The 17,592-nt window shown below is 38.2% G+C and overlaps 1 protein-coding gene across 1 annotated transcript in view; it reads right to left on the bottom strand.

Moving 5' to 3' along the window:
* The window catches only part of KIF21B (Kinesin-like protein kif21b), a 47,560-nt gene extending 31,280 nt beyond the window's left edge, over positions 1-16,280 (bottom strand). Inside the window, exons 1-7 of the mRNA XM_051219355.1 lie at positions 16,037-16,280; positions 15,538-16,003; positions 13,990-14,031; positions 5,605-5,697; positions 4,600-4,731; positions 3,151-3,348; positions 117-428 (exon numbers count right to left, since the gene is read on the bottom strand). Of these exons, the coding sequence (XP_051066716.1) occupies positions 117-428; positions 3,151-3,348; positions 4,600-4,731; positions 5,605-5,697; positions 13,990-14,031; positions 15,538-15,696 (936 nt within the window). The 5' untranslated portion in view covers positions 15,697-16,003; positions 16,037-16,280. The remainder of the gene's footprint in view (positions 1-116; positions 429-3,150; positions 3,349-4,599; positions 4,732-5,604; positions 5,698-13,989; positions 14,032-15,537; positions 16,004-16,036) is intronic.
* Positions 16,281-17,592: the final 1,312 nt, after the last annotated feature.

Genomic DNA, 17,592 nt, shown 5'->3' with positions numbered 1-17,592 from the left:
AATTTAATTATCTTATTAACGCGATGCATACATGGATATCTTAGGATTTCACTGAAAGCATAGGCACATGCACAAAAATATGAAGGAGCACCCATAATTCAAACAACTAAACTTACTTGTCTGTATTCGTTTAATTCTTCCTCCAAAGCAGCCAATTGAGCGCGTAATGTCGCCAACTGCTTACTTGTTTTATCCTGGTTCATAGTGACACGATTACGTATATTACGTGCGCGATTCGCATATTTAAGGGTATTCAAAGTTTCTAAAAAATCACAATCAGATGGGCTAATACAGGCGATCATAATTGTGCGAGAATTTCCACCTAAAGAATCTTGAAGCAAACGGGTTAATTTAGAGTCACGATAAGGCACATGACAGCCTCGTTTTGTTTTGTCACCCAAAGCAGATATGACATTACCGAGAGCAAGCTAAAAAATAAATGCAAACAATTTAATAAGTGAATGAGACATTAAAATAAATAATCACAAAGGAATAATTAATAAGACAGAATATAACACAATAGATACTTCAACAGTGTTATAGTACCTATCACAAACATACAGTTATCATTAGAAATTTTAAAAACAACAACAAGGAATCCTTTATTTTCACGAAAATGTTAGTTAGAGAACGAACAAAAAATTATCTGACATCTTCAGTACAAACAGGAAAGCAATAAGAATAATAACAACAATAAAAGTAAATAGTTATCTTTGAAAGATAAATACAAATATTTAAATTATTAAACGTCTTAAGAGATGTGTAATGACGTATTAAAAGTTTATGTGAAATAATGAAACTTATGAAAGATAACAGCAATTCAGATTCAATAAACCAAGAATATAAAATGATTGATACAACAACTCAGTAAACAGGCTATACTCTTGTGCACAAAGCTTTAAGAAAAATACTACTTGGTTGTCCAAATAAAAAATAGAATAAAATTCACTTTGTACGATTAAAATTTTAATCTGTGTTTCATACATTAATTCCTTGTTAGCTCAATTCATGACTATCAAGTGGATATTATAATCATTTAATTAATGCATCAATTGATAAAGTAAGCAAATAAAACTCAAGATTAATGAAATTTTCAACGTTCAGAATAACTAGATGTTAAATGAATGAGACACTGATATAAAATAGTGATACATAAAATGCATTGATAAGATTACTCACTACAAAAAAATGTTTTTTTAATACACCAATAGTTTAAAGTTCAATGATTTCTTAAGCACGAATAAATGTGATAAGTCAATCAGCTACAGCGTAGGACCAGGCACATATATGCATCAGTCCAAGTTGCCATACCTCATTAACACAACAAGATGAACACCGGATTCACAAAAGTAGTTAATTCAGTTGTGGTAATATATAAAAGAAAGATTGCATATAAGGATATAGTACAAGAAGAAAGAATTAGTTCGTAGAAAGAAAGATATGAAGCGATTTTAATCTCTTAGTTTAAGGGAAGACAATGAGTGTATACACCTACGCCATTGTGATCGACTCTGAGCCATGTCACCAAGAGTCTCCAACCATTGGTTACCATAGTCACGCGGACCCCAATCAAGTAGTCTGCATCTACCAACATGGCTCAGACTAGAAGTTAGTGACTTCAAGCACTGATGCCACGTTTTGGTTTGGCCGCCCCTAACTAGATAAATGTGATAAATTTCTATTTTATAAATGATCACTAACACTGACCTTGAATGCACTTGGTTGTTTAAGGTGAGATAATAAAATAATTAAGGCAAAAAATAAAGAAATAAAAGATGTATAAGTTTGCCATTTATTATCAAGTTATTGATTAACATAAAGTTAAAAGAGTTACTGTTAATTATATTAACTTAATAAAATACTTAATTATTCTATGAAAGAAAGAATCAAACGGGAAACAATACATAAGGGAAGTAACCATTTAGTACAGGTTATAAAATATCATTAAAAGATTTGAAAATCAAAAAAATATATTGTTTTAGAAGAAAAATGATTATTTATTCTGTATAATTAAATAATTTCATATTATAATTAGTTCATACAATTAAATTATACGTAAATAACTAAATCAAAGTAGAGAATAGTATAAAAGTAATCTATAAACTATGTTCTAAGTTAATAAAGCAGAGAGAATGAAATTGTGGCTATCTAAGACTTGATCGTTAACCTTTGTATGTAGCTGAATATCAATTTTTTCTACTTTAAATAAAAAGTTAGAACTTGTGGAACGTGTCCATTACTTAAATTTCTATTGGACAATCATGCATTTCCAGAAAATTCGACAATACCCACCCAAAAACTGATACTTCTAATCTCAATTGTTAAACTTTCTAGATGATGTATGAGTAAAATTGAATCTCCGACCCTTAAAGCAACATCTTCAACAGTAAGTTATCAAGAACACTATAAACTGCATTACCAAATGCAGATTTTCCCCTGTACATTTTTATTTCACGAACTCATTCTTTTTTCCCCGAATCATATTGTATATCTTTAATATCTTTTACTACTACTGGTACTGTCGCTGTTTCTACTACACTGAAATTTGTCTTGATAATTTTATCTTACTGTGTTGGTGTAGTATGACAACTTGCATATACACATATGCCCCAGGTTTTAGGTTGCTCATGACTAACGTTTCACTGTTACATCATAGTAAAACTTTATTTATCTTAAAATAATATTGTTTTTTATAAGTGAACGATTGTTCAGTAAGAGAATTTTGAAGCAGTAACCGGATAATTTTAATGCGATCAAGGTGAATTCATTTTACTTTATTAATTTTTTATCTTATGAAAATTTTGAGGTTCATACGAAAACGATTAAAAAACAACAGGATTAACAGAATAAACAGGAATTAGAGAACTTTTCCTTTTAAAAAAAGTAGACAGAATCTACCTTGGTAAATAGAGATAATACCATGCAAAATGCTCACTCATTGCTAAATTTAGCAAAAGAATTATAGGATACAAAACTAAGAACTACATATACATTAGTATATGGGTTCATAAGTCACAAACGTAAAGTATATACAAAATAACACGCAGTACGGATAATATCTAAGCTAATAATAAACCAATTATCAGAAGCAAAATTCAATCTATAGATCACTTCCTTTAAGAGTGACCTATGAATGATCCTATCACTTACTAAACCGCGATTGATTGATATACCCTCTTTGGCACGATCGCCAGTAGCACCAGTTCGTTTAAGACGTTCACTGCCGGCAAGGTCGACAAAATGAAATTTTGCAGTCAGTGTTTCATATTCAGGCACTTGGTCAGTAACTGTAGAATTAGGATCAGGATCTGCGTCCGACTGAACATCTTTCTTGTGTCCACTGGAATCCTATTGATTTGAAAAAATTTAATCACATAGCTAATCAATAAAAGAATCAAAATGACAAGTGAAATGTAAGCGATCTATTCCAACACCACGGAATGCTAGAAAAGAATAAGGTCTCACATCAGAACATAAAGATAACAAATAACAACCGTTTAGAAAAAAAATGACAATCACGAATTATTGTGTAGATCTTGTGACCAGAGCACTCGAAGGAAGCATCATCAAGATTCCGACTGTAGATAGAGGTTATATTTAATAAACATTACTATAAGACACTGGGTCAACCAATGAAGATATTGACCTTTTGCGTTAAAATACTTGAAATGAGAAAAATTAGTGTTTGGAGTCCTTAGGTGATATTGAGATAAAGGAATCGTGACGCAAGACAGACTTACACATTCTAAATCTTGAATGTTAGCACCTTTTACTTATTTTTATTTTCGCTCTCAAATGCCCTGGTACGGCATTTTTTTGCATACGTAGTTAATTTACATATCACAGACAGGCTTATTAATATCTACACAAAATGGATGATTTACAACTAGTGAATAAGAGAATATTTTGTGTTTAGTGATCCTTCTTAAGTCGAAAAACAGATTTAGATTTCCGAGATGTCCTTAAGTTACTGTGATATGGCAGGGACATCTCAAAATTCGAATAGTACAACCCACCAACAATCCATCAACTACCCAAGAATTAGTACATACGTGGATTGACTCACGTTGTTCCACTTCATATAAGTTCAAAGACGGCATGAATGATATGGAGTCCAGGTTACAGTGGATAAAAATAATAAATATAATGAGCTGTCTGAACACTTGTTAGTTTGTCATCATAGATATACCTTGAAAGTAAGCAGTGAACAGTAGAAGGCATCCTTTATTAAAATCATAACCAAACACATTCAGTATGATGCTCGAGAATACCCTGAATATCGCTTTAACATAACTGTAACTAGGTTTTTTACGAAATAGTATGCTAGTATGAAGCTTAGAGAGTCTCTATATCAAATTTGAAAACGATCCGTTATTCATTTATAGCCGTTTATCTAAATGTGTTCAGTCAATCGACTTGAAGGTAGAAATACTCAACTTTTAGCCAATAAGTCGCAGGTTTGAACTTCATTACACCTACTTCAGTTTTAGCATCCAGGTAGTATCCCTAACACTGGTTTAAAGATAAGTACATGAGCCTACACTTGATAAATGATTTACATTAGATATCAATGTCAATTAAATGAATATTTGAACTCACCTCTTCATATTTTAATAATCTCTGTTGTCTAATGTGCAATGTAAATATAGCGTGGGAACGAGAGGATTGAGTATTCATGTTAGTACTAGCTGTACTTCTGATTAGTGAGCCATCACGAAGACATTTTAGGGTCTGAAAATAAAATGGTAGGATATGTTTATATAGTGACATTTATTACGTCATCCTTACCACTTTAATAGTAAGGAAAAGTAGTTCTGGAGAAAAAAACTATTTAGTCATGCTAAAACTACATTATACTCACACGCTTCTGTTCTGAACAAATAAAGACACACCTGTAACTTTGCAGAACTTTTCAATACCTTTTCATGAATTTCCTACTCAGGCACCTGAAACCTACGACTTTGACTATGTTATATCAAGATATGGTTAGAAAGATTCATCCCAGTTTGAATTCATAATGTGGCAAAAAAAATTATTCATTCAGGCGACCATGTATTAAAATAGTAAAGAAAGATTGGATTACCTAGATAAGTGATATATTAAAGTAGACCGGAAGTATGGAAAAGATAGGTTTAAAATAATAAAACATTTACTATTTATGATATAGTGAAGATTTGTAGCTCGGGTGGATGATTTTGGAGTTTTGTTCTGTGAGCTGGATGGTTTGGTCGTGGAGCCTTCATCGTTCATCTGAACGATGATGTATAATTATGAAAATTCTTATACTACATACGATTGCAAAGCAACTTACCATTTCAATAACTATTTAACTGAGGATGATTCATGACAAAAACGTGCAAAAACGACAATGCAAATCAACAACCACGTGCACATTATTAATGAACTCTAACACACATTCGGTGAGAAATATTGATTCTGAATGCCAGAAACTAATGAGACTCTAGGCCTTTTATTTGTAAATTGTCAGCGAACTACGACTCCCAACAAGAACTGGATAGTCTTCTCTGGTAATTCTAGAAGTTACCCGCATCCCAAAAGTAAAATTCAGAAAGTGGAGAATGAGAACACTTTAGTAAAACTTACGTCATCCAAACTTGATACAAGTCTAGTAGATACACCGGTCAAATATATATCCCCTTGTGCGTTTTCATGCAATCTTAGATGAGGCTTTTGAATCTAAAAAAGTCGAACCCATGAAATCAAGTATAGATAAACCATTATTATAACAACAGAAGTTGACATCAAAGATATTTACGAACTAAACAAATTTATATAAGATTAACTACCTCAGTCAGTCAGCTACAACGTAGGACCAGGCACATATATGCATAGGTTCAATTTACCATACCTTATTAGCACAAGATGAAAACCAAATTCAGAGAAGCCGTTACTTGAATGGTAGTGAAAAATTTCATGCAAGGATATGATACAGGGAGAAAGAATTAGTTCGTAGAAAGAAAGGTATAAAGTAATCTCACAGTTTAAGGGAAGACAGAGAATGTATACACCTATGCCATTGTGATCGGTCTAAACTCATTATTACTTACCCGGTGGTCCCAGCAGATGAAAGCAATATTTCCAATACATCTATGATCAATTACTAGTAATTTGTGAGTAATCTTTATCCTTAATAACCACGTTTCGCAGCCGTAAAATAAAACAGAACGACCTACTGCTCAGTGTACTCGTGCCTCAGTTAATAGACGAATATCTCCGCCATAAGTGACGTAAGTTGGCAAAGGCCAAACGAGTTTTTTGAATTAGTGCAGAGATTTCGTTAGACACTGACCCATTTGGGCTAATCAGACTTCCAAGATGAGTGAAGTTGTCAACGCGTCCGATTACTTCACTCCCTACCCATTAACTACCTCAAGAACAAACACATTTAATACGAATGAACTGAATATCCCATACAAATGGTGTTAAACACTTTTAGTCACATGTTTCTCTATAACTATAAAGAGACGTTTAAGTTTAATACGTCCTTAATGAATAAAAAAATAATTGACAGATAATTGCTTGAAGATACATGTCTGAAAACCGTGATTCTTAGACACCACACAACTGAAATACCAGTTAGGTTGATTACTGAACATCAGTAACAATCAACTTGTAACTAAAGTTTAGTCGTTCGAAGCCCCCAAATGCCCTGGTACGGCCGAAAGTGGGGAGAGTCCGCTCTCCCTCTCGAAATACTCTCACACGGCCATGCCTATACAGCCTCTGCCAGGGAAGTCCTACTCACTGCCTTCTCGTGGCGGGGGTGTTGTTTACGAAAATGAGAGGACGAAAAGCGAATGTCTGGCGCTTTAACCGGATTCCAAACCAATCGTGCACATGGGCTCCAGTATCCTGCGGGAACAAATGGCGTATGAACCAATTGTTGGTCACCGGCTTCCATTGGACTGCATCTCCTTACGATGCTCCACTGTCTTGTGGATCAGACCTTCAGGTCGAAGGCTCGAGGAGTGGCCCCCTAAGAAAACCATTGCTTCAGTTTGGGTACCCGGGCAGTATCGCAGCCCACACGCATATGATGAACTTTCTATATCTATGGAAACTACTTTTCTCGCTTCAAATAATAATCAAATTATTATTATTATTATTATTATTATTATTATTATTATTATTATTATTTACCACATTATTCACCCTCCTTTATACTTATACAGCGGCTCGTCTTTGGTGGAAATTCGACTGTATCTAAACGTTCTCGAGTCACTATCCGGTTGAAAATTGTATGTTACCACCGAATATGAGTACTCAAACAGTTTTTCTGAAACCACGTGCACCATTCAAACTGACTGCCTTCAACGTTCGCACACTTATGCAGATCGGACAACAGATAGGGTTTGATATCGACGTTTGTTGTCTATCCGAGACCCATATTCAAGACTCTGGTGAAGTACTACAAATTCGCTCTCCATCTGTCGCTTCAAAAGGCTTGTTTTACGTGCGTTTATCCGGGGACCCTGTGGCATCTTCGACTGGTCTTGCTGGTGTTGATGTCGCACTAAGCGCTAGAGCTGAGGCAGCACTAATCGATCGGATCCCCATTCACAGTCGGTTATGTGCTGTTAGATTAGAAAGTTCCATCAAAGTGAGAAGAAATCGGCTTGAGAAACAATGTCTTTTCGTCATCTCCGCCTATGCCCCGGCAGATTGCAGCCCGGATGCAATCAAGGATGTTTTACCACCAGTTATCTGTTCTCCAGAAAGTGCGTTCGACAGATATTGTAGTACTAGCCGGAGACTTGAATGCTCAGGTCGGGCGTCTAGGCACAGAAGAGAGTCGTTAAGGTGGCCGATGGGGACTCGTTGGTCGCAGGTCAGATAACGGGGACCGTCTCAGTCAGTTAGTCAGCTATAACGTAGGACCAGGCACATATGTGCATCGGTCCAGGTTGCCATACCGCATCAGCACAACGAGATGAACACCGGATTCATAGCAGTGGTTAGGTCAAAGGTGGTAATATATAAGAGAAAGATTGCATATAAGGATATAGTACAAGAAGAAAGAATTAGTTCGTAGAAAGAAAGATATGAAGGGATTTTAATCTCTTAGTTTAAGGGAAGACAGGGAGTGTATACACCTACGCCATTGTGATCGACTCTGAGCCATGTCACCAAGAGTCTCCAACCATTGGTTACGATAGTCACGCGGACCCCAACCAAGTAGTCTGCATCTACCAACATGGCTCAGTCTAGAAGTTAGTGTCTTCAAGCACTGATGCCATGTTTTGGTTTGGCCGCCCCTAACTTTCTTCCAACCATCTCCAATACCGGATGGCATTGCACGTCGTGGTAGTCGGTGTTCAGGCATATGTAACACGTGGCCCAACCATCTCAGTCGATGAAGATTCACAACCTCATCGACTGATTTACCATCATTCCCTAATACCCTGCGTCTAACCTCACTATTACTTACCCGGTGATCCCAGCAGACGCCAGCAATATTTCTAAGGCATCTGTGGTCAAATACTAATAGCTTACGAGTGTCTTCTACTTTTAGTGGCCATGTTTCGCTGCCGTAAAGTAAAACAGAACGGACTGCCGCGCAGTATACCCGTCCTTCTATTGATAGACGGATATCTCGCCTTCGCCAAAGGTGACGCAAGTTGGCAAAAGCCAAGCGAGCTTTTCGAATTCGTGCTGAGATTTCGTCAGATACCAACCCATTAGGGCTGATCAGACTTCCAAGATAAGTGAAGTTGCCAACGCGTTCGACTACTTCACTCCCTATCCTTAGTTCAGGTGTTGACGCAGACCAGTCCTGAAGCAACAACTTGCATTTCGAGGAGGAGAAGCGCATTCCAAACATTCTGGCATTGTTGCTCAGTGCTACCAAAAGACTCTGCATTTTGTCAGCGTCTTTACCAAACAGGACTATGTCATCTGCGTATTCTAAGTCGATAAGTGGACCTCCTGGTAGGAGATCAATACCCGAGAACTCAGTCGACGAGAAAGTTATTTCCATCAGTAGATCTATGATGAAGTTAAACAAAAATGGAGAAAGTGGACAGCCTTGACGGACACCACTTGAGGTTGCAAAAGTAGATGACAGTTCGCCATAAGCTCTGACTCGACTAGTAGTGTCCGAGTAAAGAGCCTTCACAAGGTTTATGTACTTCTGTGGTACGCCTTTCAATGACAGACACTGCCACAGAATCTCGCGGTCTACAGAGTCAAATGCTGCTTTTAAGTCAAGAAAGACCACCATTGTCGGACGCCGATAAGTATACCTGTGTTCTAGAACCTGAAGAATGGTGAATATGTGGTCGATGCAGCCACGACCAGGTCTGAAGCCAGCTTGAGTCTCTCGTGTTTGCAGTTCACGAGTCTTAGTTAGGCGTCTGATAATTATCGAAGCTAGTATTTTAGATACTATATTAGTTAAACTAATCCCTCTGTGGTTGTCACAGGACGATTTTGACCCTTTCTTATATATTGGGACGATAAGTGATTGTGACCAGTTAGATGGGATAACGTCTAACTCCCAGATCTTAGCTAAAATATTAGTCAACCTAATCGCTAAAATTGAACCACCATGCTTAAAGACCTCTGGAGCCAGTCCATCTGGACCAGCTGCCCTTTCTCGCTTCAGATTAACTATAGCCTTTTGAACTTCAGCAAGAGTTGGGGGACCTACTTCAATGTTCCATTCACACTGTCTGGGAATGGAGGGTAGTTGTAGAGTAGCTGAAGGCCAGTTGAACTGTTCTCTGAAATGTTACGCCCATCGTTCTAAACGTCTGGACTGGGAGCAGATGAGTGTATCGTCTTTTTCCGATATAATCTCACTTACACTTGACTTATTAATTCCAGTTTCTTTTATTAGTCTGTAAAGCTGTCTTGTGCTCCCTATAGTTGCCTCCTTTTCCATCTCTTTTGCTTTCATTGCCCACCACTGCTCACGGTCGTTTCTTAAACTTTTTCTTAACCTAGATCTGATTTGTTGTCGCTCTTCATCATGTTCGGAACCTGATGGGACGAGTTTGCGAGAATCCATCAGTGTGATAGACTTTGAAGAAATCCACTGGTTCTTTGTAACTCTGTGGTTTAAGTCGCTAATAGATGTCACTGCTGTTTCCACAGCTGTTTGTATGGATTTCCAAGCAACAACTGGGTCAACCTCGTTTTCAGAACTACCTAATCGTGACCTCAGTTGTTCCTGGAACCTACTTTTGGTTTCCTCGCTACTCGGTTCGAATGGGTCTTTTTAATGTGGCTATTGTGCGTCCAGTGAGGTGCAAGCAGATGCGTGCCCGTATTAGGGCGTGGTCGGAGTCCAAGCAGGTACTCCAGAATGAGCGACAATCTTCTACCAACCCTCTCCAACGGTGACTGATGGCAATATAGTCTATTTGAGTCCATCGTTGGTTTGGTGTAGGGGGCCGCCATGTTAGACGATGTCTCTCCTAATGCTTAAAATTTGTTTGCTAAAAATAAGCGATTGTCTGAGCACAGTTGCAGCAGACAGTCACCATTATCTGTTCGCTGTGCCGGAATGCTAAAATATCCACCTAAATGCCTTTCTGTTTGGTTTAAGCTATCTATCTGAGCATTAAAGTCACCTCCTATGAGTACTATGTCTGAGCGTTTAGCTTTCTGAAGAAGTTCAGAAAGCTTTCTGTAAAATTCATCTTTCACATCATCTGAGCTGCAGTCAGTGGGAGCGTAGGCAGAAACGACGAAAAGGCAACGACGTGTATCCCTATCCTTTCGAGTTCTTACGGAGCCGTTTAACCGAACAGCACATAGACGACTGTTGACGGGGATCCACTCTAACAGTGCTTGTTCCGCCCTCATGCTTAGTGCTATGCCTACACCTGCCAGTCCACGAGAACTGGCCATAGGGTCACCAGATACATGTAGGGTGTATCTCGTTGGCTCTCCGTTTTGCTGAGGTGAGGTCAAGTGAATGACCACACTGGAATCCTGTATGCGTGTTTCGGAGACACAGCATACATCAATGGAAAGAGACTCTAGGGTTTTAGCCAAGGAAGCCTGCTGACCGATTTGACATAGGGTGCGTACGTTGAAGGCTCCAATGTGTAGTTTGGAGCGAGGTTTCAGTAGACCTGGGACAGAGTTTTGAGCACTAGAATTGTTGGCTATGGTGATACTTGAGGAGGAAGCCGAAAGAGGAAGTTTAGAGTTGAAAGTCGATGTAGAAGGAATAATAGGAATTGAAGAGGAAGGTTGATTATGAATACAGTGGTCTCGAGTGCTGTTAGAGGTATGAGGGCGGTTATCGCTTCCCGGTTGCCCACACCGAGGAAGGGTTCTTCTGGAGGTACCTGAAGAGGAAATTGGGTTAGAGGCGGTTTCAGTGACCTGAGAGCGTGACCGCAGTGCCCAAGGGACAACTGCTTGAGGCCGGTCGCGCACGGCCTTTTCGTGGGAGGTTTTTGACGTATTAGCTCCGTTCTTCAAAGGGCCTTACCGCCGGAGACGGAAATCTGTGAGGTAAGGTGAGGTGTGCATTTTTAGGGTCGACCTTTTCTAACCCCACCCCTCCTTGTGGGAAGGCATCATCGCTGTCATGCTGGTTGTCTGAAGGAAACACCTTACTGCTGTCACACCTCTGTACAGTTAGCAGTACGACTTCGCCTTCGGACCTTGGGTTTGTTGCTTTTAGTCTTACCGCTCTTCAAACGACCTGTCTGACATGGTAGGACCTTGAGGAACGGTTGTTCCAGCCAGTATAGCTCGGTTGCTTCATCACGATGGGCAAGCCCGACCACCACGTCAAGGTAGCAACAACGGTCAGGGACCGTCTACTGCAACTGTGCATTATTTGCCGACTCTGGGACTGGTTGGAAAAAGCGAAGAGGTGGTCAGTGCATGACATGGTATCGTGGCATGAAAGAAAGCTGCAAAGGACTGGCTTCTGTCGGTCCTTCACGACTTCCTGGTTGGGGTCCGAGAGATAGTGCTACACAGTGGCTAGAGACGTTATCAGATATGGCTCAGAATAGAAGCCAGTGGCGATCCTGCTGTAATTTTTTACTTTCATAAAAAGTGGTTGTGTCTCCCTTACCTGAAAGATTTCTTCTGATTGTACCTTTCCGTTCCCTCATTATTACTATTATTATTACTACACTACCTTACACCAACCTCTTCGTTATTGTTCTTTTTTTACGCTCCTTACCTTTTTTTCTTTCTCTTCGAATTCTCATTGTTTTGTGTGGTGCATACATATTGGCGCTCTCTTGTACCAATATTTATGTGTTCAAATAAATAAATAGTCGTTCGAAGCACATTTACAATCCTTGTTATGTGAATCAAGTCGACATACATCTAAATGTAGTTGTTTAAATTGAATAATTCCATTCCCAATCATAGACTCAGGTAGTGTTTACTAAGCCGTGACTAAATATTATTTTGGAATGAACACAACACCAATTATTTTAATCAGAACCGAAAACCAAAAGCATCCAGAATGAGACTTTAACTTTTCATAGGACCAATAAGTTCTAAATGGATAAGAAACTTTAATACCCAGTCACTTTGACATTAACCATAAAATATGAGAACGATCAGTCAGAACCTGATTACCTACAGTCCCTTTCTTAGGAATTAAAACGACCTCCTAGTACACAACATTAATTTAGTATTTACTGAGACGTTAAATGAACGAAAGGGAGGAAGATGGGTTCTAATACTCTAAAACAGGGAAACGCTTGAGAACAGACTATAACAATAAACAATACAAAACAGTGTTCATTCAACAACGAAAAAACTCAGCCACCAGGCAATTGGGTATGAGCTACATGATCTGAGCGCTCATGATACTATAGGGTTACTCGAAACGGAAAATAAAGCGCAAGCTATATTTGGCGAGAACAGAATTCTGTGAAAAAGCAAGGTATAATGTGCAACAAAGATGTGTTCACAAGTAGGGCATACATTTCGCACCACCAAAATACTGCCCCAAGGCTGGAAGGAGCCTGTTTAAATGTGACATTGTAAAGAAGTGACGCGCATGTCAGGTTTTATCTTGCATATGAGTGAGCTGGTGTGTCATCACCCTCTGTGATGGAAAGTCAGAAAATTTCGAAAAATTTGTATCTGAGTAACTGTATGAGCGATTTGTTGCATGATGGGTGAGATTAACTTATGAATAGTAAAAGACAAAAGGTTTTATGTCGATTTGGGAAACTTAATGCTGTCATGCTGTAATTCCAAATGTATAAGGTTGGGTTTACAATGCATCGGTGAAAGCGGTTTTGGTTTATGGTTGTGAAACCTTCCTCCAAGCTAGTGGTATTTAATGCGTGTTTAGTCATCGTTGTCACAAAAAAATATTACTGACACCCAGCGGAAACACCATATTAGTAATGATGAGGCCTGTTAATGTGTCTCAGAACAATCAAGATAAATCGATCGGTTACCACCTTGAAACACCGACTTTGGTGAACTGGATATTATTTAGAATTGTTATTCCAGTGGCTCTCATTTTTTCTATTTATTCCAGATTCTAGGACTGGGTGGAAAAAAGAATAGGTGATTAGTTTATGAGATGGAATTGTAATATGAAAGACAACTGTCTTAGACTGTCATCTATCAGCCTGTCAGGGCTCCCTAGTTGAGGTCCTAGGTATGGTTTAACTCAATGGTTTGAAACTATTAAATATGGTTTGGAATAGAAGCTAGTGATGATCCTACCATGGTTTTCTATTACACCGAATAAAATTGAAATGAGCTTCCATAGCTGGAAAAAATATTTCTTGGCCACACTTTTAACTGAACTGCATCTCTTATGAAATACTATTTCTGATTATTCATGTACTGAATATATTGCCTTTCTCTATTTCTTCGCGATACCGCCTCACTTACATGGAGTATTTTACCCGTGCTCTTTTGTACCAGCATTAATACGCACAAATAAAAAACACTGCCTGTAAATATACTCTAGCACCTCAATACTGAAATTACAACTCAAACATTATCATAAAAACTTACTTTTTCAGAATCAAGTAGATCAACTAACTCTTCATTGTAAAGCTAAAGTTAAAGAAATACATTTAAAATAGTAACTGATATCAGCCCGGCACAAACGTGCGTTGGCACGATTTGCCATACCGGGTCAACATGAGATGAAAATAATAAGATATTGAAATAATGTACTAAAGATTAAAAGGATTAGAGCTTTGAAATATGCTTTGAGAAGACAGAGCGGACAGGTATCAATGTAGGGATACTGGAATCCAAGATGGAGAGGAAGACAAAAAGTGAATGCGTCTGAGCTATTGTTAGCAATTCTTAGTCATGTCACTCAAAGTCTCCAAATACTAATTAGTTATTTTGCCGACCTCAACCAAGTAGTCTGTATCTACCAACACAGCCCAGACCAACAATCAATAAGTTTATGAATTGATGGCTCATTTGGTTTGACCACTTCTAGCTTCTTCTCAACCTATCTCCCCACTAGCAGGAATCGCTAATCAAGGTAGATGGTGGTTAGTCGTAAGTAACATGTCCTGATGTGAAGATTCTGAAAGCTGTTTGGAAACATGTCAACGACATGAAATTTCAGCTTTGTTTGAAAATCTAACAAGTATGCGTCACAGTAAAACTCAGGACAATTCAGCGATGCTGAACTAGTGAATGACCGAATTCTCTTAAAATAACCTAATAGAAACATATATGACGATTGTTTAACAAGCACTAGTATGACTCCGACTTACCTTGATTTTAGATGAATACGAAAACATCAGCAAATAAAAACCGAACAAACTTAAGAACTTTGCATGAAGACTCGAAACCTATAGTTCTGATTGACGGATATTACTCTAAAAGTACGAGCCTTTAACATACAGTAGATACGATATGTGTCGTACACCATCACTGGACGTTACGTAAACTCATTAATAGCGGTAAACGTTAAGTTAGAGATTACACCCAATATTGTGCAGGAAATTTCTAAAGAGCTATAAAAAACCTAGTTCATACTGTCCATTTCAGTTCTCCTCCATGATTACTTTTGGCACGGTACTCCACTGATGAAATGTAAATTAAGTCAGAGCCTGAACCAACTAGAGTACTACGATATTTAAGCACGGCTTCCTCTGTTAAACATCATGCTGTGTTGTATGATGGGCTAGCTCAAATGCCAGTACTAACCCTTGTGGACGTTCCTTCAGAGGACACTACTGAGTTTAACAAGTAGCTATGTTAATTACTTTGGCAAGTACTGTCTAACAGGGTTGAAAGTAAAAGTGGTGCGAATACTACTTAACTTCTTAAACTTTGGTAAATGAGCCAAGTCTTATTGTTTGGAAGGTGTCCAGTTTCATAATTCAAAGCTCAGAAATTCAAATACGACCGGAAGTTTAGATCTGTGAATACATCTAGTTGTGTTTTGAGGTGTGATAACTAAGCTGTAAAGGTGAATTAATTTTGACAGATATTTCATGATAACACAAAGGGTGCCTACTATCAAAACTCACAAATGATGTGAACTAGTTTTGTAAAATGTGTAACTTAACGAAAACACGGAGATAGACCTACCTCCAGAAACTGCGCGACAACCTTAAATTCAGGAACTGGTTGTTGTTTAGCAGCGGCTTCAGCTCTGCGCTTTGATACACTAGTAAATAAATACTGGACAGCACGTGGAATGATCCCAGCATCCGTGTGGCTGCAGTTGAAATCAAAACCCGTACCCATAGTATATGTTTTTCCAGAACCCGTCTACACAATTAGAAGCAAACGACATACCTGACCATAAGCTATTATTGTTGCGTTATATCCATCCATACAGCTAAAGAAATAAACAGAAACAAGAGTGACAAACCCATCAATCAGTGGCTTTGCCAAGGTTTGGAAGATATGATCCTGACAAGCGTTCATATTGAAAACGTGATCATAAGTAAACGTAGCATCTTTTCCAATAACTATTTGAGGTTCATTCGAGGCAACTGTAGTACATATATGATTCATTCCAGCTTTCTCCTTAGCACTCTGAGGTCGAATTCTAGGGAGTTATGATTGATCAGAATGTTCCTACCTCACGGCGACCCTGACAGATGTAGAGTCAGCGTCCATAGGTGATTCCGCAGAAGATCTCTGAATTCCCATATACTAAAGTGGAACTATAGATTTGATGAAAACCGAGGTCAGCTGGCGCGCGTTATGTGTTTCTACAAACTTCAAACTACGCTGAAATTTCATGAGGTTAGTCAGGCGATGCCATTTAGCCTAACATAATGCGATTGTTTAGATCCATTTCTAAATCCACTCACTATTCAGATATTAATTTACTTCATATAAATCTTCATAAGTACATAAGTCAACTATTCTCACTAATTTTAAACATGCATTACTTTGAACTCTGACTAACCTTAGTCTCCGGTAATATGTGTAATAGATCTCCTTACCTCAGTTAATTCCTTCATTACTTCTGTGAATATTTAATTTATTCTTTAAAATGTTCATCAGCTCGGCTGATGCTAGTTCACCTGACCAAGTAGAGCGTTTAAACCTTTGATCACCAGATTAAGAAAGCAGCATCTCAATCATCCTTTCCGAACCCTTTAGTGAAGGCTTACAAGGATAATAATTATGGCCTACGCAAGAATTCATTATACGGTAGAGCCAAAATTATTCAAGACACGGAGTATAGAGATAAGATCTCGCATTCCATGAGGAGTTTTAATCGCCCCAACTAGGGAGACTGGAAAAGCCTACGGATAACTTAGTATCCACTTACTGTAAATGTTCCTTGGTGTCATAAGACATGGACCAGCTGCTTATGCTTAGTATTTTATGTAAGATTTCTCGTAGGTGGGGTGTGAAATCAGAAATATATCGTCAATGAACTTGGAACCTGTACGAAGTGACCGTAACATGTATGACAATTTAGCTACTGCAACTACGTAGTATGTGACTTTTCAGATCGTAGATTACAGTTAATTTTAGTCAATCCTGTACTGGCACTTCTGGAAGTGGACCTCCATTAACTGTTTACCAGTGACTGATATAAATTAACGCACATTATCCGAGACTAATTGCAAGGCCTTAACTTTGTGATCATCATGTTAATTTATTCGAATCACTGTAAAGGTAAAGCGTATTGTCATGCAGTGGTCATTTTTCGTTCTTCATGGACTATTTGAGTGAACCCCTGATTGTTGTGCATGTTATTTCTTTTGCCTGTATCCAGGTTTCATGAAAAATATCTGCCCAGCTCTTTGACTTTACGAACCCTGTATGGTGGTTTTCATCTGAGTCTGATAGCTCGAATGCTGGCTTCCCCTTCACACCACCCAAAACTGCTAGAGCAACAGTGTGATCTTGAGATAAATTTGACTGTTTTAAAAATGATCGTGAATAGGAGCGTCGTTGTTTGCCATCCTTCAAACTTTCAAAGTGTTTGTAGATGATTGAAGTTGCTATTTAATAAAGTTATTCTCATCGATAAGTTTGAGTAAAGCTAAGTCCCTTCCCCTCTATCTTTTTAGATTTAAACAATCCTTGTCATTTGAGTTATGCCACACTTACTGAGTATATTTTTATGCAATCATCGTGTCTCGCGTAAGCTACGCCGTTAGTTCAGTGGATATG

The sequence above is a fragment of the Schistosoma haematobium genome, chromosome 4 (assembly GCF_000699445.3).
Source record: "Schistosoma haematobium chromosome 4, whole genome shotgun sequence".
NCBI classification, from domain to species: Eukaryota; Metazoa; Platyhelminthes; class Trematoda; order Strigeidida; family Schistosomatidae; genus Schistosoma; species Schistosoma haematobium.
The sequence above is the reverse complement of the archived record's forward strand: the minus strand, read 5'-3'. Positions and strand labels throughout refer to the sequence as shown.